The 26,907-nt window shown below is 35.4% G+C and overlaps 1 protein-coding gene across 9 annotated transcripts in view; it reads right to left on the reverse strand.

The window, feature by feature from the left end:
* LOC109087499 (dedicator of cytokinesis protein 9-like) overlaps nt 1–26,907 on the reverse strand; it is a 78,750-nt gene that overhangs the window by 33,868 nt on the left and 17,975 nt on the right. For all 9 annotated transcript variants that reach the window (XM_042725560.1, XM_042725559.1, XM_042725558.1 and 6 more), the window contains exons 2-9: nt 15,681–15,797; nt 13,866–13,955; nt 10,198–10,280; nt 7,949–8,018; nt 6,422–6,517; nt 5,027–5,161; nt 2,993–3,167; nt 677–732 (exon numbers count right to left, since the gene is read on the reverse strand). In XM_042725560.1, the coding sequence (XP_042581494.1) occupies nt 677–732; nt 2,993–3,167; nt 5,027–5,161; nt 6,422–6,517; nt 7,949–8,018; nt 10,198–10,280; nt 13,866–13,955; nt 15,681–15,797 (822 nt within the window). The remainder of the gene's footprint in view (nt 1–676; nt 733–2,992; nt 3,168–5,026; nt 5,162–6,421; nt 6,518–7,948; nt 8,019–10,197; nt 10,281–13,865; nt 13,956–15,680; nt 15,798–26,907) is intronic.

The raw sequence follows: 26,907 nt of genomic DNA on the forward strand, positions 1-26,907 counted from the left end.
AATTTAGTTTTTAAGATTAAGATTTAGATTATTTAGATTTAAGATTAAAATGGCATGTTTTCTACATTTATTAAACAGAATGAAGACAAGAATTACTCTTTGTGCATTTGTAACATTATTTGCAATTGCACAATTATCTAGTATCTCTGTTTACACTGTTAATTCTGAAGTACAGTAAATGCATCACATTTTATGAATGTTTAGATATTTTCACTGCAAAATAAGACAAAAGAAAAAGTATAAATGTATTCAACATCATTAAAGTGAGATATCATGGGACGTGTGAGAAAATATTCTGACTTTATAGAGAAGAGGCGCCTAGACGATTGATTCCAGGGAGGAGAGAGACGGCAGACAGGAGAATAAACAGCGAGATAGAGATGGGATGTGTGTGTGTGTCTGTGTTCCAAAGTGTGGGTGGTTCATTGTGGAATGGTTGGAAAACATTAGCCTGGAGGACTAAGACTGTGTGGAAAAACTGTGGATGTGTAAAGAGAAGGCAGACAGCGAGGATGCCAGCGTTGAGATCAAACTACAGTCAAGACACAGGAGCCGAAGACCAGTATTCACCTTCACACACACACACACACCCCGTGAAACTGTAGATGATTGTTTGTATAATCAGCTAATCAGGAGATCATGCATGTCTATATGTGCGTCTATGTGTTCACAATACCTGGAAACTGTCCTGAAAATTCCCAGGCGAGATGTCTGTCTTGCCCAGCTCATCATCTATGTGAGAGAAAACACACTTGCTGTGCTGAAACACTCAAAACCAGCAAACACAGTCATTAGTCCCAATGACTATAAATCAACATGCAGCGACTGGGAAAACTGTCAGATAGTAGTGTCAAATCATAACAACAAACACAAAAATGTGGCTGCTCAAAACATTAAAGCTGTCAAACTACATTTTTTATGATTAAAGAGTGAGTGGATGTACAGTACACTACCAGTCAAAAGTTTTTGAACAGTAAGATGTTTAATATTTTTAAAGAATTATCTTCTGCTCACAAAACCTGCATTTATTTAATCCAAAGTACAAATGTAATTTATTCCTGTGATCAAAGCTAGAGTGTTTTGGGTGGTTGCTAGAGTATCGTGGGTGGTTACTAGGGCGTTAATTTGAAGCTTCTTAGGTATTCCAAACTGGTTTAAAAATTATTATATGTCATATGTGGTTTCTAGGGTGTTATGGGTGATTGCGAGGGAGTGTTTGGATGCTAACTATGCAGTTTCTAAAGTATTCAGAGTGGCTTTAAAGGGATAGTTCACGTTTAAAGGAATGAAAATTCTGTCATTAATTACTCAACCCTCATGTCGTTCAAACCCATAAGACCTTTGTACATCTTCGAAGCACAAATTATATTTTTGATGAAATCTGAGAGCTTTCTGACCCTGCATAGACTGCAACGCTGACACGTTCAAGGCCCAGAAAGGCAGTAAGGACACTGTTAAAATAGTCAATGTGACAGTAGTTCAACGTTAATTTTATGAAGCTACGAGAATACTTTTTGTAGCTTCATAAAAAGCTAGAACACTGGCTCCTGCGTCAGCAGCATCACAGGTATGTGTTGTGTTTCTCTCATGAACGCACGCTGATGACTGACACGGAAGAGAAGAAATTGTTGAATGAAGTCACTATTTTTGTTTTCTTTTTGCAAAAAAAGTATTCTCATAGGTTCATAAAATGAAGGTTGAACCACTGATATCACATGGACTATTTTAACAATGTCTTTACTACCTTTCTGGGCTTTCAACGTGGTGGTTCCCTTGCTGTCTATGCAGGGTCAGAAAGCTCTCGGATTTCATCAAAAATATCTTAATCTGTGTTCTGAAGATGAACAAAGGTCTTAAGGGTTTGGAACGACATGAGGGTGAGTAATTTATTAAGGGTTTTTAAATTTTTGGGTGAACTAACCCTTTAGACGTACATATCTGGTATGGGTTTCTAGGGTACTGTGGGTAGCTGTTAGGGGGTCCCTAGAGTGTTATGGGTGGTTCCTAGGGTGGTAGGATGGATGGTTGCCAGGGTGTTGCTACAGTATGTGGCTTCTAAGGTGTTCTGAGTGGTCTAAAGAAGGTAAAAATGCTGTTTCTATGATGTTGTCGGTGGCTGCTAGGGGATCCTAGGCTTAATATGTTCAGTATGTGGTTTCTTGGGTGTTCTGGGTTGTTGCTTTCTTTCCCAAGATATTCCAGCCACTAGATAGGATTTGGGCTCCTCCCTAAAGACAAGTCGAAAGGATTCTTTGCCCATTTTATTGCATCAATCTGTCTATTGTTACAGCACAAATTTCCTCAGCATGGTTTGAGGTGTCTTTCATGTCCGTAGAACAAACATTGCAAGACGAGTTAGGCACTAAATGTATAATTCTTAGGGTCTAAGTTTGTTCTGATGCCAAACCCCAAGTATGACTAATAGCAACAGTCATGCTTGCCTTAGCAAGCTCCACAAGTGATTAGTTATATTTGGTTCTGGACTCTGATTGGCCAACAGGTGTTTATTGTTTTATTCGAGGCGAGAAGAAAGGAATGTGCTGTCCTTTGAAACTCATCAAATGTAAATAAAGACTCCCAACCTCCTCTCCTGTGTGAAATCCAAAGGGTTTAAGAGGTGTTAAGTGTTACTGTTTGTGCATGGCTATGTGTGGGTCACTTCAGGAGTGATGGGTATATGGAACTATCTTTAAAAAAGTTGTTTAAAGAGTGGGTGGTCTCTTCAAAGAACACATACATGAAACACAACCACGCCAGCTGGATCTGCAAATACATGTGTATTCACGTATTCTAACTGTGTCAACAATCGATTATCAGTAATTATGTGACTATCCTGATTCTGATTCTGGTATTGATATTTGACATTTTAAATTATATATATATATATATATATATATATATAGCTGGATCTGCAAATACATGTGTATTCACGTATTCTAATACATGAAATCAGACACACACATCTGTGAAGTGCACACACTCAAACACACACCATCGTGCAGTTCTCCGTTCCTTCTCTCCTGCATGGCAAGCTCAAAGCTGCTGTGGAGGATCTTGTTGAGGGTGCTGATCCAGTCATCCATCTCTCCGTCACTGTCTGCCGCCAAAAGATATGTGCTTTTATCCTGCATCTTCAGCTCAAAGGCAAAACGACGCACCTTACTGTTCTGCATGGTGACAGAGAAAAAAATACATTTCTAGTCATGCCACTGGCAGTGAATAGCATAGCTCATATAATGTAGCCTTGGAAAAATTTGTTGTTGATTTTTTTCTTTTTACAATTTATTAAAATTGGAAATTGACTTTTGATTGGTATCTTGGCAAGCTCGAGACATTGTTAGATCTCTTATGAAACTCCTATAATACTTACTGGAGTATTAGTGAGGTATTTGTTCTGGAAGTAAAATCTGAGAAACAATAGATTCTGAGAAGTAAAATCTTCACTTGATCTCGTTTTAAGCTCATTGCTGTCTAGAAGAACAATCGAGACATAAGTTCTTCTTTTTTACTTTTCTTTCCTATGGGAATGTGAGCACACCCAAGACATTGGAATGATTTTACACTTTATAAATTTATGACGAATTTACACCAGAAATGACTCTGGAAAATATATCCATCCTGCAGCAGGACCTGAAAGCCATTTATTCCCAGACGCCTGCTGAGGAATATCTGGCTGCTTTGCATGTGCACCTGCTGAAATGTTTAGGTTTTGGACCTAGAAATAACTTTTACTATTTCTCTTTTGTCTGAAATGTGGAAAACAGACAAAATGTCAAAAAACAGATGTTGAAAACAGACAAAACAGGTTGCGCATACTTTATTCTTTCAGGAGGGCTGGTGAATTGAGGAATCTGATCAAATTTTCACTCACACACACACTGTGCGCACCACAGGAGAAAATGGAAATATTTGACCCTGGGAGAAATCATGCATGAATTAGGGTGAACCTCATCTTTCCCTCTGTGCCTCTCACTCGTTTTTATCTTTTTCTCTTTCTCTGCAACCCTGAGTATCCTCATCTGAGGAACTGGCCATCCAAACACTGATATCCCCTCTTGGTCGAGACAAAGGAAGGGACTCATGAGGACGTTATTAGAGATCTGAACTCCTTCTATAAACTTCTTTGTGCTGCAGTAAATATACAAAACAAAGCATTTATTCTTCTGGCACCCTTATGAACTTTAAAAGGATTGTTCTGGGTTCAATACAAGTTAAGCTGCATCGATAAAATTTGTGAAGCAATGTTGATTACTACAGAGTATCAAGTTAACTTGGTTTGATCCCTCAGTAAAAAAAATAAAAATAATAATAATAATAATTACAGTCAATTACAGTATAACGAGTTACAATAGAAGTGACAAACTGATAAACATAAATAAAATTTTCCTTACACACTAAATAAATTTGTACACATCTGATTGTACACATCATTATTATTACTAAAAAAAAAATAAGTTTTTAGTTATATTTTATTTAATATTATTAATTTAGAAATATTTATTTTTAATATATATTTTTGGTGAGTTGTACCACATGACATTTTAGAACCTGAACTAACCTTGTCATAAAAAGGTCATATTATCTTTTTTAAGATTTTGACGCAGAGTTATGAGAGGTCCGCTGGAATATATTATATTTTTTATTGAGGTTGGTTGCACCAAATTACTTTTTGTTAAAATATATTTTCAGAATAAAATAATGTATATAAATAATGTAGTTCTTTTTTCACACATTTTTTGAGGAAAGGCCTTTTTCTTTCTTTCTGACATACTGTAAGGAGAGCATAACCATTCTTTTTTTTTTTACTTTATTTTCCCAGAAAATGTACAAATTAATTTTCATTTTGAAACCAAACCAAAAAAATCATTACACTATTAAAGAAAACTTATAATAATAAAAAAAAAAAAAAAATATATATATATATATATATATATATATATATATATATATATATATATATATATATAACTACAGAGTATCAAGTTAACTTGGTTTGATCCCTCAGTAATATAATAGTGGTAGTTACCTGGATGACACCCATGCAGGAGTCTAAGAAGATGGTTCCCTTAGGTTCTTTAGATATTTTCTCATCTTTATAGAAATTCAGGTTGTATGATCCATCTCCCAGCTGGGTCAAATGGAAATACCTTCTCTTAAAAGACTAAAGGGAAAGAAAGAGAGAACGCAAAGATCATTAAATGAAAATAGCAGATGTAAAAACTCTGTTTAGATGTTAAACTAGTGACCATTCTAAAAATAACATCTAGTGGAATGGGACCATGGGAAAATGAATTAGTGAGAAGTGGAAGTTGGTAAGGCCCCACTTCCTGTCTATCGCATGGTGAGAACAAATCTTCTTCTTAGAGCAGGACTAAGGGTCAGAATTTGCTTAGCTCTGCCCGTGACTAAAAACAAGCAGCTGAACATAAAGCTATGCAGAAACTGCACTCCATGTCATGTCAGTGACATCAAAAATTGATGCTATGGCTATGTTTGGAATGACACACAATCATCACACAAAATCTCCTATATGCATGAACATTTTTCAAAACATTCAGTGTGCATCTACAACACATTACTATATCCCACAATGCAATGCACTCCACTTGACACTTTAATGTAACAAATGAACTGAAAATAATATCAACCATTTCAACTTATTATTTGAATAAAATAAAGATTATTTTTGAGGTAATAACTGTGAATGCCACATGAGATTCTGTTATCATTTACTCACCCTCAAGCTGTTCCAAATCCTGTAGTTTATTTCTTTTGCTGAACACAGATTAAGATATTTTAAAGGATGTTGGTAGCCAAATAGTTGCTGGTAGCCATAAACTTGCATAGTATTTTTTCCATACTATGGAAGTCAGTGGCTACCGTCAACTGTTTTGATAACAAAACTCTCTGAAATATCTTCTTTTGTCTCAACAGAAGAAAGAAACTCATACAGGTATGGAACAACTTGAGAGTGAGTAAATGATGACAGTACTTGATTTTTTGTTTAAACTATGCCTTTAATTAATTAATGAATTTCCACATACACATATTGTTACACTTCAGAAGACACTGATTGATCAGCAGGGGTCATATGAATAACAGCTGTGTAATTTGCAAGCATGATTTCTTTTATTTTCAGCCTTGAGTAGAGATTCCATTTAAGCATGCACTGCGGTGACAACAAACCTACTAATTTATGAAATGTTTATCTTTGCATAATGTGTTGTGTTTTTTTATATATATATATATAGATCATATATATATATATATCTATATATATATATATATTATATATATACGACTAATTTATAAAATGCTTATCTTTGCATAATGTGTTGTGTTATATATATATTTATATTAAATATAAAGAATAAACTGTGCTCTATTCGAACATAGTGGTTTTTTTATTTTGATATCTCACCCTCATGGTAACACTGATGGCACTGTTCATGTTTGCTTTAAAGAGCCAGCCGTGTTTGGACACACCCCCTTTTTGAGAGCCCAATGAGGCGGCATCTTCAGGAACCAGGGAAGAACATAACAAGCACATATAAGAACACACAGGCGCAATCATACACCCACACACTGTGACTTCATTTGTTTCTTCAAGCCTGAACAAAAACACGTCGATATCTAACACAGTTTCCCACATTAGAGCCTCTGGACGCCCTCCTCCGTGTTTCAACATGAAGTCCATTTTCACCTGACCCCCTCAATTATTCATGTTCTCCCTCATCCCTACAGGGAACAGCCTTCGAACTGTACAAACGAACTCCATCCCTGAGTGAGCGCTCAGACAGAATGGCAGACATGGAGCTGGAATTCTGGGAAATGTAGGTGAAATCCAATCAGGGAATCAGATAGCTCAGAGACAGAGTCCTGCGTCTGCTCTTTCTCTAAGGCTAATGTAGTCCCAGAGGCTCAACACAAACGCATTACTAATAAGCTGTAAGTTCCTTATTAATTATTTATTCTATTTATCAGTCAGTGAGAACAGAGAGAAGGAGAGCGAGAGAAATCATGTGTTGTAATAGGCTGATGAAGTATGGTGCATGTATGTAGATATGGTGAATACCATTTCCTTTGCCTGTCACCAAACTAAGGAAACTGGTAGAGTAAAGAAATAATAGCACATGAGTTTCTTATGCTCTTTCATAAGTTTATCAAACAAAGGTCTAGACAGAGTGAGTTTAAACAGCTGAATGTGATCAAATTCCTGGCTGCATACTGACATTAATCACTGTAATTACAGTGCTGCATTCTGAATCATATAAACAGCATATTTGTGGGTTAAAAATAAAATAGATAGATAGATAGATAGATAGATAGATAGATAGATAGATAGATAGATAGATAGATAGATAGATAGATAGATCTCCTTTTAGATAGATAGATAGATAGTTAGATGGATTTATAGAATATTTTTCCCCCAAATTACAGCTAGATTGTAATTACAATGACCTTTTTAGCTTTTATCACTTGTCTCATATTTCATCTTAATCATGTTCTTCACTGACACTGTAGTTATATTTAGAAAAAAAACTTCAATAGAGACAAAATTGTTCGACATGCAACAACACTGTCAACCAATGTTAAAATACCTGATATTTTTTGCTCTTTGCTATCATAATTTAAAATATAATTCTGGGTTCTGGGTTCATAATTCTTGGTTCTCAGCTCTATCTAAATAAAAGTCTTCTGACACTTAATATAATATATAATCAATTTTTTCATAGCTTTATAGACTGAAAGTGTAAAATTTTTTACATAAAAGTCTTTTGAGACGAAAAAATAAGAAAGCATAAAAAAAAAAATCAAAATAGTTTTAGCATGATTTTCATATAAAAATCAGTTAGTTTGACTAAAAATCAACCCCTGCTACAAGTGTCTTTTGTTTGTTTGTTTCCCCAGGGAAAACAGTGAGGAATAATAGGCAATTGACCCTTACCTCCTCCTTATCTGCATCCTCGTCCACCTCAAATACATGACTAGCTAGTTTCTCTGGCCGAGGAACTTTACTGTGAAGGAATAAAATACAAAAAACAAACATAAGACACAGAGACTTTTACATTTTTTGCCTGTGCAAAAGTCACAATGCTTGAGTAGTGTGGGGTGATTGCCTGAGTGTGGCTAGCATTTTCTAAGGTGTTCCGAGTGGTTTTTAGTGGGTGGCTATGTGCTTTCTAGGTGAAAAAAATTCTCAACAAACTAAATAATCGTTCATGTCTTTCGCATATATTGTACGTCTAACAAAAAGGTTCAATGATTATAACTAAAGGACACTGTAGCTCTTCACTCACACAGCTGATGCAAAACACAGATGAGTGTGCACATGTGCATGTGCGAGTGTTTGACTACTGTATGTGTGTTCTGTAAGGAAACTGCATTAGCAGAACTTTCATGAAGGAGTGGTGGGCGGATCGTAATGTTGCTCATGATGATGATGACGTTGGAGCTTCACGTACGCAGCACACATTATCTCTGTCTCCTCCATCACCATCATCCCTCCTGCTTCCTCTGCGACCTTTACCAAATGCCAGACACTGGCTGTCTCCTGATCTCCAAAATGTGATTTGCAGTTATTGACCGCTAAAACATAATTGCTCCATCAGTTAGTCGAGACAGGAAGTGACGTCAGTGGTTGCTGCACTGTCCTGAAACAGGTGGAGTATATATGTACTGAATGACAAAAGAAAGAGGAAGAGAAAGCAAAAGAGAGGAGGAAATGGGCTGAATGGGCTGCTGATGGGTTGCTGTTGTGTGAAGAAAGGCGCATTTCCCGATTTAGCTCTGGACGAGACCTCGCTGTCAACACAGTGGGAGGACAGGATGAGGAAACTGATAAAATTAGTGAGTAAAACAGCATCTCTCTCTTTTGCACGCACACACAAACACACTGTTGGCAAAGAATGACTCTTGGGCTCTGTTCCAACACCTAGTGAGCTGCCTTGCTGTCGACTACCTGCATAGGCAACTGCTTTCTAAGTAGAGGTCAACCGAAAAGTGCAGAGTGGCTAATTGGTGATATAATCATTTAAAGATAATAAATAGAATATACATAACAATAGTAAGCAAAATGTGATATTTATTTTCAATTCGATAAATTAATCAATTATTAAAAAAAATATAAAAAAGTATGTATGTATGTATATATATATATATACATAAGTGCTGTCAAACAATTAATCAAGATTAATTCTATCCAAAATAAAAGTTTTGGTTTACATAATATATGTATGTGTGCTGTGTACACTGCATTCCAAATTATTATGCAAGTGATATATCAATAAGATTTCGGTACAATAAAGAGTCAGATTTTTGTATGTGTTGTTATTGTGTGGTTTTTCACAGCTTTTTAGATAACTGGTATCAATCTCAGACAAAAATCTGTCTGAGATTGATACCACACAATAACAACTGGTATAAATCTCAGACTCTTTATTGTACCAAAATTCTATTGATATATCACTTGCATAATAATTTGGAACACAGTGTATATTTATTATGTATACATAAATATATTATGCAAACAAAAAAGTTTATTTTGTATGTGATTAATCGCGATTAATTGTTTGAAAGCACTATATAAATATATGAGATTAATCGCGATTAATTATATATATACATATATATATACACACAATAATATATATATATATAAACAGAAAAATTACTACTAATAATTTAAAAAGGTCAAAAATCGGCCTATTTATCTACTTTGCAATATGCCAGTCAACCACTACTTCAATAAAATCACACGAAATAAAATAATTGGATTTAAATATTTACTACATATTCAATGACTTGTTAAAATGACATATATATGTGTGTGTGCGTGTGTGTGTGTGTTTATTTGTAAATGATTAAGATATGAGAAAGTATTACTAATAATAGAAATGGAATGGCTATAAAAATTACTTTCCATTTACTTTCCTCATTTAACATCTCTGTTTAATAATTTTTTGAACTGCCAAAATAAATAGCACTACCCAAATAAAAGTCCTGATGCTGTCCAATTAAAAGCACTGCTTCCAATACTTGTAGGCAAAACAGAAAATCTTTTAAAAATATCCGATGCCAAAAATAAAAAAATGGCAAATACAGCTTGATTTAAAATAACTTAAAATAACTATCTTTGCCTCTTTCCATTACTTTTCTCTTTCTATAGATCACTTTTAGCAGTCTTGTGGTCCTTACTTTGGAAGTTGGCGGAAGTCTCCAGAATAATCTTCATACTTGTAGTTCACCACATGCCAGTCTGAGTTGTAGGTCTTGATGCACTGTAAAAGAAAAAAAAATCAAACATGTCTGTCTTCTCTCTACTGTCATACGGAAAGCACAAAACAAATATGCCAGCAAGCACACATACACAAGGACCCAAAATCCCAAAAAGGCTAATACACTACCAGTAATCTAATAAGAATCATGTTTTCCAAAGCAATCTGTGGCAACAGCTTTTAAGAAAATAATTTCCTGACTGTATCCCTGTGCTAATCACTGTTAAAGCTGTCACCACACTGCACCACAAACAGACACTAATATATCCTCTTGGCATTACATTAATGCAGATTCTAGTTGCTTTGATGGCAAGGCAAGCAGTCAGTCCTCAGCAGTTCTTAAAGGGATAAGATGAAACTAAAAGCCTCTAAAAGCCAAAACTGCTTTCTTTTTTAAATCCAATTAATGGAAAGAAAAAGGAAGGCAGCGAGAGAGTAGACAAGTGGACAAAGTAGATTTAAGACCTGAAATAAACATTCAAGTGTTTATTCTAAACTATCTGTCTCTGTACTCCATCAATTTGGGGTAAAATAGAAATACAATAAAATAAAATAAAAATAAAGTAAAACTAAATAAAAAGTAGATTTTTACATTATCATTATCACTATTTGTGTGTGTGTGTGTGTGTGTGTGTGTGTGTGTGTGTATTGTGGTGTTCTAAAGTGGTTACTACAATCGAAAAAATCCCACTTCCATTTTGTCAGACAAACTCTGTTTTGAAAAGTTGACATTGAATAAATAAACAGTATTTAATAAAGTAAATTTTAAAGCCATTTGGTATGAACAACTTAAAATATAAAAAAGCAAGAACGTCAAGTTTGGAGAGGAGGCTCAAACTAAGGCTGCGTTTACACTTGGCATTAACATCTGCAGATCAGATTATCAGTCAATCAGAACACGGCGCAATCTATCGCGGTCCAATCACAATGTGTCCTCGACTACCTCTGGACCAGGACACGCTGATCGGATAACATTCCAATCAGAAGTGTGTTTACACTTGTCTTTTCAATGTGTATGTGGACAACATCCGTATATAGGTTGCATGTTAATGCCAAGTGTAAACGCAGCCTAACAGGTTGCTGAGCAGATCACTTATCACCCATAATTCCTTGCACTTGAATAATTAGTGTTTTTGGTTAAAAGAATAGGGATTTATGAGCACATGCAAATATTTATTATTCAGAATTAGTTTTGAATACATTTTGTTAAAAGAAATTATTTTTATGTTAAGTCACCATTAGTGTGATTAGTGTTCCAGTGGTGACGTTTCTTCAGTTTCACGGCATCAATCTACAAAATCGTTCAGGGACATAGATAAATCTAAATAACCTAAATAATAAATCTATATAATGCACAAGTTAAGCAGACTCACATTGTTTAGGTCTGCCAAAATAAGAAAGTTCTTTGGGAAACTGAACACGGTAAACTTTCCATCACATCCAAAAACACACTTATTTGGAGACATTCTCGAACAAATCAGATGCAGTGCTGACGACGATTTCCAGATGAAGCGCATTGATGGGCACGGTCTCGCTCTCCTCTGGTCAACATGTGGACGAGCGCGCTTTTCCGAGAGAAATGCTCATATAAGGAGTTCCACCATCGTCTACGTCATTAGATCCATGATCGAAAAAAAAAACAGCCGAAACTTGTACCAACACAGAAGTAAGATTTTCGTCACAGAAATTCTCTGTCATTCGTCCAAATTTTGGCCATGTTTAGCATGAGAATCCATCTCTTTATCACTGTGAACAACTCTGAATACATGAAACACCATTATAGCCCCCCTTTAATTTAAGTAAACTCAAAAAAGTCCTGAAACTGTTTGCCTAATAATGTTTAGCATTTTCTCAAATTCTGATTGTATTTCACTGTTGGATATTTTTGCCCATTTTACTACTTAAAATTAAATCTGAGGTCTCATTTATGTCCACATTACAAAGTGTAAATGGAGGGTATCTTTAATACTCGGACTAACCCTAAATATGAACAACAGTAATAGTGACGCTTGACTAAACATTTGTTATTTTGAAGTTATTGTTTCTTTCCCAATACTAAAACAAAAAGCATTTGGACAACTAAACCACCAAAACCAGCAACACTGATGACTTACGACATTATAAGAAAAAACTTGTTTGCCTTCCCTTGTGGATCAGATTTAATTACAATTCTTTTGAAACAAAATGACATTGGCTCTGAAGTAAGAGCATGATAAATGTTTACTCAGTGACTCAATCACACATATTTTATGCCAGACAAAGTTGTTTCTAAGAAGTTGTTGTCTAAAGTTTAACAGAACAATCCTTCAGAATGCATATTGTTCTGGGGTGTATAGCGGACGTGTGCAGATGACTAACGGCCCAGGCAGATGTTTTTATTTTTGAAAAGCTGAAAAAACTGCCTGACTCTGGCCGAGCTGTCCTTGATGATGTCATTGAGCTCTTTAGCGGGAGGAAGTATTGTTTTACGCTCTCTGCTGACGACGCCCAATGATATCCACACAACCCTAAAATGACCCAGACCTCACACACACATACGGTTTATTCTAATGCAAATGCATATGCACATATAATAGAATTATTGAAGAAGTAGCATAAATGTGGAACTTCTAGGAATCTGTTTTGACCTGTTGACAATTTTTGTTTGTTCCATACATTGCTCCTGTATCTAAGTTTTTACTTGTATCTAAGGTCTTATTCCTTCCAATATGATCAATGATAGTCTGTGGTAAAACATGTATTTTTTTGTTGAGTAATATAAGTTTCTTCACTGCAGAAAGCATTCATCTTGAAATATTACTAACAATATAAATTGTATTCTTATTTTTACCATATAAAAATAAGTAAAGATTTTATGGCAAAAAAAAAGAAGTGTGTATCATTTCCTGAAGGTGAACATTTCTTAAAGAGATGTTAAAAAGATGATAAGGCCACTTAAAGGGCCTTAGAAATTTGCATATCAAATATGCATATCATAGGCTTTATAAAGTTAAATTGATATTATTCACGAGTCATATTATTCTTATAACTAACACGTCTCATTTGAATGAAAATAATGCTTAATATTAAGCTTAGATTGCACTTGTTTGCAAAATTCAGTTAACACATTTGACTTTGCACTATTACTGCCTGTAGCAGGCAAGATGTTTTTGTGCACTGTCTGATCTAACAGCAGTTATTCATCAAGTGATGATCAAATGCCTGAGAAGAGAACCGCGACCAGGCATATATCCAGACACGTGTTCAAGTGCATTTTTAAGAGATGATTCAGGTGCTTGGACTGCAGTGTTTGGGTGATGTAGTACAGTCTCAGTAAAGTGTGCCAGATTGTGGTATTCCACTGCATCCTCTCAGATCCGACCTTTAAATTATGGAATGCAAATACTGTAACAGCATGCAAATAGCATTAGACTAGGCACCAAAATTATTGGGTGGGTTTGCAGTCTGATTTGCATAATTCCTTTAATGAATCGTATGCTAACTCACATGTACAAATAAACAACGCTCTCAATGAATGCAATTCATTAATAATTCACACTCTTTTCGATCTGATCCATGAGTGTATGTTATATGCATATTTGGTCTTACCTCCTGCACAAGCAGGCTGCTGGCTCTCTTTTCTGCCCCATCTGGTACTGAAGAATACAGAGTTCTGCCCTGACGCTTCAAAGTGGAGATCTACAGGGATACATGTGGAAATGTTTCAGATACTATTTACATACAGAGACGTGCACATGACATGCATAAAAAGATTGTTCAGTGTAAATCTTGACATTTCTTGTAGCAATAAAATCAATCATATTGGACAATGAAAAGTCAAGTTTTTAATTAGTTTTTTTTTATGTGTTTTGTTTTAGTTAGTATTTTTCAGTTAGGATTTGGAAACATTGAAAAAACGTCAAACAACCATGTGGTTTAATTAAAGTGCATTTTTTGTATTAGTCTAATGGAAAATCATAGTTTCCATAAAAATTAAAAAAGAAACCATTTTACTGAAATAGTTTTTTTTATTGAATTCGTTAAAATAGTGTTTTGGATTGATACTGGCTAGCTCTACTGACTGCAGAGATTATTGTTTCTTTTTTTCTTGTATTTTTTAAAGTACATAACTCAAAATATGATGCATATTTATATATATATATGTATATATATAAAAAAGAAAGACCACCACATTAAGGTCTTTCGAAGTTATACATATTTTTAGGTAGTAAACTAATTCAGTAGTCAAATAATGAAAATTCTTTCTTTATTTTTAAGTTGGCCCAAAGTATCTTTATTTCCCAGTGTAGTGAGGACATGGACTGATTTAATATAACTAGCATATACAGGGTATTGTCTCAGATGTGCCCTTCTAGGACACGTCATTTCAGTCTGCATTCATACTACAGCACAAATGTGAATGTGCTATAGAGCCTGAGGCCTGATGTGAAACCAACATTGACCATGAAGTTAAATTGTCTATTGCTGTACAACCCTGGGTTTTACATGAAGCGCTATGCTCATTTTAACCAGCTTGTGTGCTTGTAAAATCTTAAATAAGCAAAATATGCATTGAAAATAATCTTGGTGAACTCATCCCTAACCAGTCTGAGGCATTATGCTCTGAAGTCAGTTTACTAGGCTTGTCTGGACTGTCTTGGTTGTTTGATTTATGATTTATGTGGGGTGTTATGATATGAAGTACATTATATGTCATATTTATATACACAAATGGAGTGCCAGGCTTCATAATACTATTAAGACTAACAAGATTTTTGATTTGAGATTGAGAATTATATTTAACATTTACATTTTTACAATTAGATTTAGAATTTCTAATTAGATTTAGGTTTAATTTCCTTATACTAAGCCTAAAATTGAATTGTTTGGTTTCAGCTATCTGGGCTGTTGCTCGCAGAACACAGTTTTGTTTCTGTTCCTCATAAACCAAGGCCCATAACAATGATTTCTCGCATACACACCCTTTTCTAAAGGAAAACAAGTAGATGATTCCATTCAGAGAAGCAGCTTGAGAAATCCCCTGAGACAATGTAACTGTAATGTTATTTGAGGGTTGTATAATGTTGTGATGGAAAAGCAAGCCCTCGTGAACACTGAAGGAACAGTGATGTATGCCTAGTGAGCCGAAGAAGGAAAGAAAACTCAAGACACACCACCGAGAGACTGTGAAAACTAACATCTGCACAGGTTACTCAGTGCTCAGAATCATGTTGAAAAATAACATTTCAGACGAAAGCGCACCATGAATTCAGATAAGAAGAGAACAAAAAATACTGACAGAACTAAAGTGTACATGTGCCTCTAGCAGAGAAAAATAGATGGCAGAAGAATGAAGGAATGGATACTGAGGGGAGAGCAGATGGTCTGAGAGCTGGATGTGTACAGATAAACAGACATTCTTACCTGAAAGTCATCAACAGGAAACTGTAGCATGTCTCTGAGGACATCACTTAGTATTTGCGTTTTCCTCTGGACAAGTACGCTCTCATAGTCCAGCGGCTCAATCACTTTTGGTTTTACCTGGAGAAAAACACACACACAAGTTACAACAAATAAAATGTTCAAGACAACAAATAAAATCAGGAACCAAATAAACCATGAATGACCATCAGTTAAAAAGGCTTACGGAAGAGCTGTAACATTTGCTTTTGTTAAGCGACTGCAGATCGTCAGACACAATCTGTTGTGTTACCAAAATTATGTCTTTTCTTCTGAATTCAGTCGGGACATTAAGGGAGTCATATACTATTTTATTCTGAGGTACACTTTTAATTTACTGTGTAAATCATTTGTAAAATGTAAGAATGTTTTTTACACTATTTACACTAATGTTTATATATGTATATGAACATTTATATGAATTTTATTAATAACATATATGAATTTATACTGCGACTGTTAGAAAAAATTCTATGTTTATATAGTATGAATATGAGTAGCATGAAAGAATTCTGAACGTACTACATCTGCCACATTGTCACATTTATGTGACACACTAAGCAAAAATTACGTTGACAACTCCACTGACAAACTATATACCAAATCCATTGTCTACTATATACTGTATAAGTATGCATATTCAGAGGCAGGGTTTGTCTTCTCATTTCAGAAGTAAGTTGAGAACAATTCATTTCAGAAGTCATAAAGTTGAGAACAAACCATTTAATTTTACCTTAGTCTCTAGGGACTGGGAAAACGTTGGAGATCTGAATGTTATAGTATCAATTCAATGAACAATGAACTTTGGTATCTCAAAGGATCGAGGAAATAATATCATCAGCATGCGTTATCTTTAGCATATGATCCTTTAATTCAATACTGAAATAATGTGGTACAAAATTTCAAAATACAATATATTCAATGATGTGACAACATCAACAGTAACCAAAGTTAAACACGAATGTCTTTGTGCCCAGATACTCTGTTCTGTTTGTTAGTGAGTGAGAGAGAAGTGAAGGCATAAGAGAGTTGTGAATGAGTATTGTGTTGAACTGTACCAGGCAGTTCACACACTGCTTCCCATAACCCACACTATGATTGGCTATGGTCAGCACCAACAAGCCTACATCATCCAATAAAGACAGGCGAATACGTCTCTGTTACAATGTCCATTGTGACATCATTGCTTTATGGGGACACAGGCACTCAGGCCTCAGGCACTAACTGGCTAACATATAATTGAAAAGATGCTAACGTCTGGGGAGAAATATTTCCTGACCAACACGCACACACAAACACACACTTTCATAAAGCTGTTTGCCACAACCATCTCTGAAATGTGTTCAGACAATCAAGTAAGCACATATTAAACACAATATGCTTTTGATGTACAATATGTCTGTGTAAACACATTTAATATTGGGATGTCAATCTCTTCCTTAATATATTAGTGTGCAAACAGTGAGCTGTACACATTTAAATGACAGTCAGAATCAGAAAAAAATTTAAAAAATTGCAATGCAATCATAAGCTGTTCTTGTGATATCTCAGTTGTTTCTCCTAATAAGCAATCTAATGAAATCTCCTTATTTTATCTCCTTATCTCATATTTTCTCCTGAGAAAAAGTTTCTCAAGTTTCAAAAAAGACAACAATGTCACAAACTGTACTCTGATTTATCTAGATATATATACAAGGACTATTTCACCTAAAAATGAAAATTAGCTTCAAATTTACTAACCCGAGTCAGGCCATTCAAGATGTGGATGAGATTGTTTCTTCTTCAGCATAACAGATTTGGAGAAATTTAGCATAACATCGCTTGCTTACAAATGGATCCTCTGCAGTGAATAGGTGCCATCAGAATGAGAGTTCAAACAGCTAATAAAGATATCACATTATTTGTTTAAATAACGTGTAAATGGTGCTTGATCTGTGCATATTTCTCTCTCGCCTGATTCTCATATTTTAGCCTGAAGCAATAGATCTACAATCAAGCAGCTTTTCACTTTACAATAAATGAGTTAGACTGGAGTCGTGTAAATTACCTCTGGATTATTGGATTATTGGGATGTTTTATCAGTTGTTTGAACTCTCATTCTGATGGCACCCATTCACTGCAGAGGATCCATTGGTGAGCATGTAATGCTACATTTTTTCAAATTTGTCCAATGAAGTAACAAACTCATCTACATCGAGGATGCCCTGAGGTTAACTTTTCATAAAATTTTAATTTTTGGGTGAACTACTCCTTTTATGTGTGTAGTTAGAAGTCAGAGTTTTCAGTCTGAACTGACATTTCTCATTGAATTTATCCAAGTCAAACAGAAAATCTGACCTATTCCACTTCAAATGCATTAACTTTTATTATTTTTGTGTGTTTTTGTATCTCTGGTGTGTATATTTTATTTTTATATTTATTTTATTTCATTTTATTTTAAGAGACAGTATTAAAAGTAGTGTAACAGAGATCTCCATTAAGTCTTAATAAAAATCCTGTTGGGTTTAAACCATTGTGTTTGTGTGTGGAGAATTTCTTGGCCATAATCCACTTATTGCGTGCGTTGACAGGGACTCCCTGCTGAGGAATGCGCTCTAGTACTACACTGTTACATTTACAGTGTTACGTTCACATTTCTTGCGTAAATTCACATGTAGCAGATTATAGAAGCCCATTAAACATCACATATCAATTTATCAGGTCTGTTCTACAATTCAATCCACTCATCATCTCTATTCAGATGAAAAATCCTCAGACACTAGAATTTAACAATAACATCTGTTCTAAACGTACATGCATAAGCCTACAAAATATAAAAAAACTAAATAAACTATGTGCTCTGTGAATTGTCATATCTCCTTCATTAAGAAGTGTTTTAGTCTTACACTTTGAATGGATTTTAAAAAATAATCAATATTCTGGCAACACAAGCAGCCAGTGTGCCAGCCTGAATGCCTGCCGCTAGGCTGAACCACAATTCCCACAGGTCACTCAACATAGCCAACACAAACACCTACTAATGAGTACAATATGAGACTAATTAGGAACTTGCCAAGGCTAGGCACAGTCATTTAAACACTCTCACACACACACACACACACACACAACTATGTACAGCATTTGGAAGACGCTGATGCTTCTTTATGAAGAACATCCTGACAAACTTCTGGCACACTCATTTGTCCGCACACACGTGTTTATGTGTGCAGGACTGCAGAAATGTGTTGTGTCAAATGTCAAGCTGGAACTGCGAAGGAAGAGGAGGGGAAAGGGAATCTCATTAAACTGTCTCCCTCCCTTCAGGGCGAGGGAGGATCTTAAGGTAGGAGCAGACGGTCCTCGCTGTTTAACTGGGCTGTAAATCCTTGTACTCTTGCTCTGATTTGCCACAGACACATGGACACACACCATACACACACAGAAAAACACACACAATTTCATTCTACAATTCAATAAATAAGAAGAGTTTTTGAAGCAAAACTTTGTGAGCTGATCTGAGCTTCACTATATGCCAATAAAGAGGGCGTATGCCAACACAGGTGCAACAACTCTAAACACCCAGACACACACACTCATCAACACTCATCAACACTCTCTCACACGATGTACATATGCATACTCAACACAGTAAATTTGTTTTCACTTAATTGGTAAATCATAAAACCTGTCTGGATTATATTTTACCCTAAAAGTCAACAAATAAAGGATACAAAATGTAATATGAATGTTAGGCTTTTTGAAATATTATGTTTTAGAACTTTATGTTAAAAACTTTATTTGAATGATAATTAAGCACATTTCTTACACAATTCCTCATCATAATAATGCAGTAAAACCATTATTATTTACAGATTATTATTTATTCATAAATTATTATTAAAATTAAGTATTCAAACATGGTACATATTTAAAAAAAGGAAAAGTTGTAAATAAATATTACTGGAGAATGTTTTACAAGAAAATTTACTTTCTACTTCAAACTTTTACCTCCTGTTTTTTATTATTTATTTATTTTGTAATTGTGAAATGTAGCAATTTCTGAGTGAAAACTGTTTACCAAACTTGTTTATGTGTACACTGTAAAAAAATATTTTCTGAAGTTGCAAATAAAACGATGATTGTAGTATGGTTTACAAGAAAATATTACTTTAGTTTTTCTAATTCAAAATTTCTTGTTACTTGCTGTTTCTTGTAATGTTTTGTAAAATGTACTAACAATTTCAGAGTTCAAATTGTTTGTACATCAAATTTCTTTCAGAGTAGCATTTATTGTTCCTAAAAATTATTGCATTGTTTACAGTATTTGGTGTTGTTGTTTTTTACTTTCACAATAATGGGAAATACTAAACAACACTAAAGATAATTATTCAAAATCAATATGACTTTTTACATAGGAAAAAACATTGTATTTTGTTTTAGTTTTATTTTGATACTAATATGGTATAGTACATAATTATAGCTGTAAGTCAGACTTGTTCATTGTGCTTTAAATGGTCACATTAGAAACTTACCCCTAAGGGCGCTGCTGTTTCCCCTTCTATCTCCATCTCCCCCACACTCCTGCCCTGCTGAGGTGTTTCACACACTGCATCCTTACGGGCGGCTCGTCCAGCCCTGCCCTGCATGATCCACAAATCACTCCCTTCAGAAGGACCAAGAGCTAAAGCCTCAAATCAACGTTAGTCACAGAATAATAAACCAGGCTATGTCTTGCTCAGGGCTGAGAGGCAAACTAACACCAGAGCTCTGCAACAGCCTGCACACCCCGAGGGTATTCTTCCTTCTCTGCTGAGGCTCTCTTTCTGTTCTTCCACTTCTCTCTGTTTCTGAACTTTACCATGTGGAGTTCTCAAGAGTTTTCCTCTATCACTTCAGTCCCTCCCTCCCTCGCTCTCTCTCTCTCTCTCTGTGTGAAGCAAGGACCACTCCTTCACACAGCTGTTCTGGCATGGGGGACTGTCTGTGTGTATGTGTGTTTGTCCATGTCCACTATTGTGTTATGTCACGCTCATCTGTCCTCCCTCTGCACTGAAACAGAGATCTTAACTCTCTGTTTCACCTGCCAGAGAGCAACACCCAAAGCCCACATGTGAACACAGAATAGAACAAATAAAGAGACAAAGTCCTTCTTTTTATGGATTTTACCAAAAGAATAACACTGTAAGTTGAAAAAGTTTATGAAAGTTGCATCAGGGATTGGTCAAAGTAAGTATCAAGAAAGATGTATTTAATAAAGTCGAATGAAACAGCTAGAAAAAGACATAAGGTAAGATAAGACAAAAGAAAAAGTTTTCTCCAGATGATTTCAAGACCCCATAAAAACAACTTTTTCCCTATGTTTCCCTTTTCAACTATATAGTATGTATCCAATGGTTCATCCTCCTTACACACAACAAACAGCCAATAGGGTTAAGTTCAGTCTCAGAAAAGTGTTATCTTGGCAACTAAGCTTAAGCACAACAATTCCTAACTGGAATTAAATGAACATTAAAATAGTTCCGGCTCAACAGTTTGACACTGAGTGTATTGAATCCATTTGTCCTGTTGTCGGAAGTAGCGCCATTGCATGGTGTACCTAAGAAAAGTAACACTTTTGTGTAAAATTACAAAAGCACATTAAACTTAAGTACAAATGAAAATAGGGAAAGACATGTTTAATCTAGAGAGCTTTTGTGTGGAGAAAAACTGTACAGTGCAATATGAGTTATCAACCAAGCATATATGGACACAATTGGGCACAAATTTTTATCTTGATCTGTGTGAACACCAAAATATCACCCTGCATTCATCTGTCTCTTTAACTCCATATAGAGTACTCATTTCCTTTTAAGTACATTCACACAGAAGGATAAGACACACAATTACAGATCTGCTTATCTGCACCAGTCCAGCACTCTGGTGTCCCCGGAAAAGGTCAGGCGACAGTCTGAGATGGCATACGATTGACATCCATTCATATTCAGAAACTCAGCAGGAGCACATGTTAAACAAACACATACACACACTTCCTGTAGTCACATCTCTGGGGTCAAAGGTCACCCTTAGGAAGGGCAAGAAAGCAGACAATAGCCTACATGAAGAAAGAAATTTCTAATTAATATTTCAATAATATTATGAAATGACTTTTCTGAACTCGCTGCCACAACTCCAAGGTGATGGTTTCCAGGACATTGTTTTGTTTGTTTTATAATGTGTTCTAAGTGGTTGTTACAGTGTTCCTATAGGCAGCTTCTAGTTGCTTAGTGCCCAAATTTAAAAAAAACATACCAAACTCTATGACATAGTGATTGCTTTATATGGCTCAAATCTAATTTAATTTATGGGCAATTTATGGGATTATTTTATCCATTTTATTGGGAATCAGGAAAAAGTGAACATTCCTGTATTCTTCTATTCATCCTGTTTAGAGGTCGACCAATATATCGGTTTTGCCAATTAATCGGCACCGATAGTTGATTGCTGGAATTATCGGTTATCGGCAAAAATCCATGCCGATGGTTTTACGGGTTGCGTCTATTACTGGAGTAGCTGAGAAGGGTCTGCTGTCAATATACAGAGCGAGAGCAGCCTCTAGTGGTTGAAATCACTGAAAGCACATCCTATTTGTTTAGACACGTGATACTGCACACTGAACAGGGGTGCGTTTCCCAAAAGCAACTACTGTATGGTCGCAAGTTCCGTCATTACCAATAGAGTTCAATGAAACTTACAACAATAGTTAGCTAACAACGCTTTTGGGAAATGCACTCCAGAGCGGGAAACTTCAGATGCAGATTTAAATGCAGCCGACAGAAAATCCTGCCACGCCATTTACATAGTTTTTCATTAAATGACATTTATATTTATACTTTAATCGTTGTTAATGTACATAATGAATTGTGTACTCTGCATTTTCAGCAAAAGTTTGTCTTTCTGTGGCTCTAATAAAGTCTGTATGCTTCATTTATAGAGCTATAATATAGATAGTGCTTTCTCTTTCTGTTTGCTCCATTTTTTAAACACCGAACTTCAAACTCTTCTATGCCTCATTGTTCGTTCTTGAAGTAAGCCTGTGTCCAGTTGGTGATTAAAAAAAAAATTGTTTTAGACAGCTGCTCGAGTTGAACGCGACGCGTCCGGAGTGTGTGTGATACCTGTAACTTCTCCTAGACTCAGCACTGTGCTTTTATTTTGATTGGATAATCGTCAAGTGTTCAAGAATAGAAGCAGTTAAAGTGTGAGAGTATACATACAATATATGTAAATAATTTTAATGCTATGGCCTTTGTGTATATATTTAAAGATGTGCATCTTTAAGCATGACTGTTGAAATGAAATCGTAACACTTTTAAATAAGAGTCCATTTGTAACATTAAGATTAATGAAAGCTGTGTAAGTATTGTTCCTTGTTAAAGTGTGTTAATTTCAACATTTGCTATTATTATTATTAATAATAATAATAATAATAGCATAATAATAGCAATAACCCCTAGTAGTAGTAGTAGTATGGTTCAGTACTGTTTTTTTTTTTTTAATAAAGCACTATTTTAGTTTTTGTTCAGTATCCATTTTAAAAACTATCGGTTAATTAATCGGTATCGGCCAGTGTGGTCCAACCTAGCTATCGGTATCAGCAAAATCCACTATCGGTCGACCTCTAATCCTGTTGTCAGGAGTATTGACAGTGTCAGAAACTTTTTGGTTTCTATTTGCGTTTGACTTAAATCTCTCATCTGGTGTAGGCAGGTGTCAGCTGATAAGCATCTGAGCACCAGTGGCAGTGGCAACTCTCGGAATAGCTTGGCATTGTAATGGATATGGCTAATAATAATGCATTTAGTCTTGGCAGAATAGACTTGGATGTATAGATCTGCTATGCTGTTGCTACTGCAAGTCCATCCACAGACAAGTTGCCTGTGAGCATGTACCACACACTGCTGCTGCACAAATAGCAGACCTTAAATTACCCGTAGCAGATCCTTAAGGTTGGAACTGGGGGAAGTGAAGGGTTTCTGCACTGCAGACTTGCTTACAGCAAGCACAAAACCGAATTACATATGTAAATGATAAGCAGCAAGCTCACTGGCTTCAGATGTGCCATGTAATGATCATGTAATGTCTAGTAGATCTGGGGCCAGTTGCATAAATTGTTTATTCAAAACATCAATTTTTTTTTTCTTCAAGACTGGATATAACTTTTTAAATTCAGTCATGAAAAGGTAGATCGGTCTTATTTGTATTGGAAAAGTTTGCCCCTTGGCAACTGCTAGTTGGTCAAACTACAGTAGTTCTTAAGTCTTAACATGGTGGCTAAGTTTATGCAACTGGCCCCTTACTGAAATAAATATTTGTGTGTCTTGCTCTGAAGGCAGCCATATGGAAATATAGTAGCCTATATGAGCTTACAAATCCTACAACATCCAAACAAACTATTTTTGAAGTTCAGTTTAAACACTTTTGGAGGTTGTTTTAAAGGGATAGTTCTCCCCAAATGAATCAAAGAGTTGACAGTAGCCATAGTATGGAAGCCAGCAACAGTCTAATTGTCAAAATTCTTCAAAATATCTTCATTTGTGCTCACCAGAAGAAAGTCTGTAACAACTTGGGGGCAAGTAAAAGATCACAGTGTTTAAATTTTTGGGTGAACCATCCGATTAAGCTATGAAACTTTCAGGATGTTTAAGGGTACAAAGACCTATTATATGTCATAAGATGAAGGAATATTTCATTTCAGATGTCATGACGTCTTTTACATTCAATGACAATGTTAATGCTTAGTGTTAAGGATATAAGCATCTTTCTTGTTTTAACAAGCATCACTGGATATTTATATAGTATAACTTTACATCATCTGTCTGCGCATTCAATCAATAACATCTTGTCTATGAACAACTATGATCAAACACATAAAACACATTAATAACCTACGCACATAACATATGCACTCTGTTCCCCACACCCTTGAGCTACGACATTAGCTTGGGCAAGTTGCGTAATCCCACTTTGACGCAATAATTGGGAAGATTCCCAAAGGGGGTCAGGGCAGGGAGCCAGGGCGGGGACCACTGACTGAAAAAAAAACACATCCAGAAAGCCCCGACCTCACTGTATACACCCATCCACAGTGGGAGATTCATGGCTGGGCCTGAACTTCAGCCAGCTGGTGCTGCGTAGCAGCTGACAGTGTGATAAGAGCATTTTACTGGGTTTACGCACCTTTTAGTGAAAGCGCAAACTGTGGAGAACAGCACATTATCTAGAGATGAGCTGAGCACGTCCGACTGAAAGCATGTGTGATATATGATCCCAGCAGAGAGAGGCTCACATAACTATTGTAGATCATGGAAAAATCGATTATGTTTCCTGCAGTATGGGGAAAAGATTAACCTGTGATAAAGCCTTGGTTACATGCAGCTCTACTGGTGAACAGATCGCTCAGACTAATCAATGTGTGCAAATGTGGCATTGTTCTACTCTTATTCCCTGTCTGTCTGTCTGGAAAAAAATGTTGTCACTGTATTGCAAGATTATGTGGCACTTGGAGTCATAGTCTTGCTGTTAAGCACATGCTTCAAGTTGTTTCAGCTTCGTGTCCCACATCTCCTTCTCATCTGTGTTACAGAGCCACACTTACTGCCAGTTACAGTCTATTCGTGCCAGATAGAAAGGAATACATCACTGGCCACTGCTGCATCCCTCCAGATTGCATTAGGATGAACTCCAATGCTTACCCTTTGATCATTATATTGCTTGAGAATGCAATATTAAATAACTGAATTATTGTATATGTTATTTTAAAAATTATATAATACATAGTATACATGTATGCGCACTACCATTCAAAGGTTTGGGGTCATAATTATTTATTTATTTTTTTAATTCAGTAAGATTGCATTATATTTATCAGAATGTGAAGACTTTTACACTGTTACAAAATATAAATTAATACTGGTCTTTTGAATTTTCTGTTCATAAAATACTCCTGAAAAAGTTCTGTAATCAGAGTTCCCACCAAAGACATTAAGCAGCACAGGTGTTTGCAACAATGACAATAATAAGAAATGCTTCCGGAGCAACATATCAGCATATCAGAATGATTCCTGAAGGATCATGTGACAGTAGACTGGAATAATGGCTACTGAAAATTACATAAATTAAAAATGTGTGTGTGTGTGTCTGTGTGTGTGTCTGTATATATATATATATATATATATATATATATATATATATATATATATATATATATATATATACAGACACGTTTTATATACGTTTTATAAACTATATAACAAACATATATAACAAAAATAAATCAGCTTTCTATCTATCTTTCTTCTATCTATCTATCTATCTATCTATCTATCTATCTATCTATCGATCTATCGATCTATCTATCTATCTATCTACTGTATCATTTACTACAGTAAGTATTTTTTATTATTTAGCTAACATTTACTCATGGACTTTCATTTAGATCTGATAAAATCTAAATTTTACAAGATTTTAGACCACGCTTGTGTGATGCCATATATATGCTAATATACTCTTTAACATTGTTCAAATTCACTATCTACAGATTTTTGCACTTCAAGTTTACAGACTTAAAAGCTGTTTGCTTTGGGAAATAGGATGAAAAATATGACTTTGTCAATGGCAACTCACACTGAGATGAATGGGAATGAGTTTCTCCAGGTAATTTCGAATTCCTTGGGCTCTATTTTCCAATTAATTAGCTTCGGAATAGTATGTATTATAAATAATATAATTTACAATGTTGCCTGACTTAACATTGAGTTGTGGTGATCAATCCCATTCTCCGTCTTTCTCCCCTTAATCTTCCGTCCTATCTCCACTGTCTATTTCAAACCAGCCACATGTGATATATTTTTATTTTTATTTCATTACCTTGTTGAGTAATTCAAACCACCCTAGTAACAGAAGGAATACCCAGGCATACTTTATAACCACTACACGACTTTCAGAGAGATACATAATACATAAACCTACAGGCACACTTCTACACACACCCACACACACTTGAAGAAACGTTCCGCTCAGCAAACTGCTACTTCAGAGAGTGCTGAGTAATACTGTCAGAGGAAAGCCCGTAACTCTGTACACAATTCATGAGGTATAAACATAAAAATCTCTGCAATAACCACAGTTATGTTGTCTAAAGCACAACTTAAGACAATTAAAATTACAAAAAGCA

This window comes from Cyprinus carpio, chromosome B6, assembly GCF_018340385.1.
Source record: "Cyprinus carpio isolate SPL01 chromosome B6, ASM1834038v1, whole genome shotgun sequence".
Classification (NCBI taxonomy): Eukaryota; Metazoa; Chordata; class Actinopteri; order Cypriniformes; family Cyprinidae; genus Cyprinus; species Cyprinus carpio.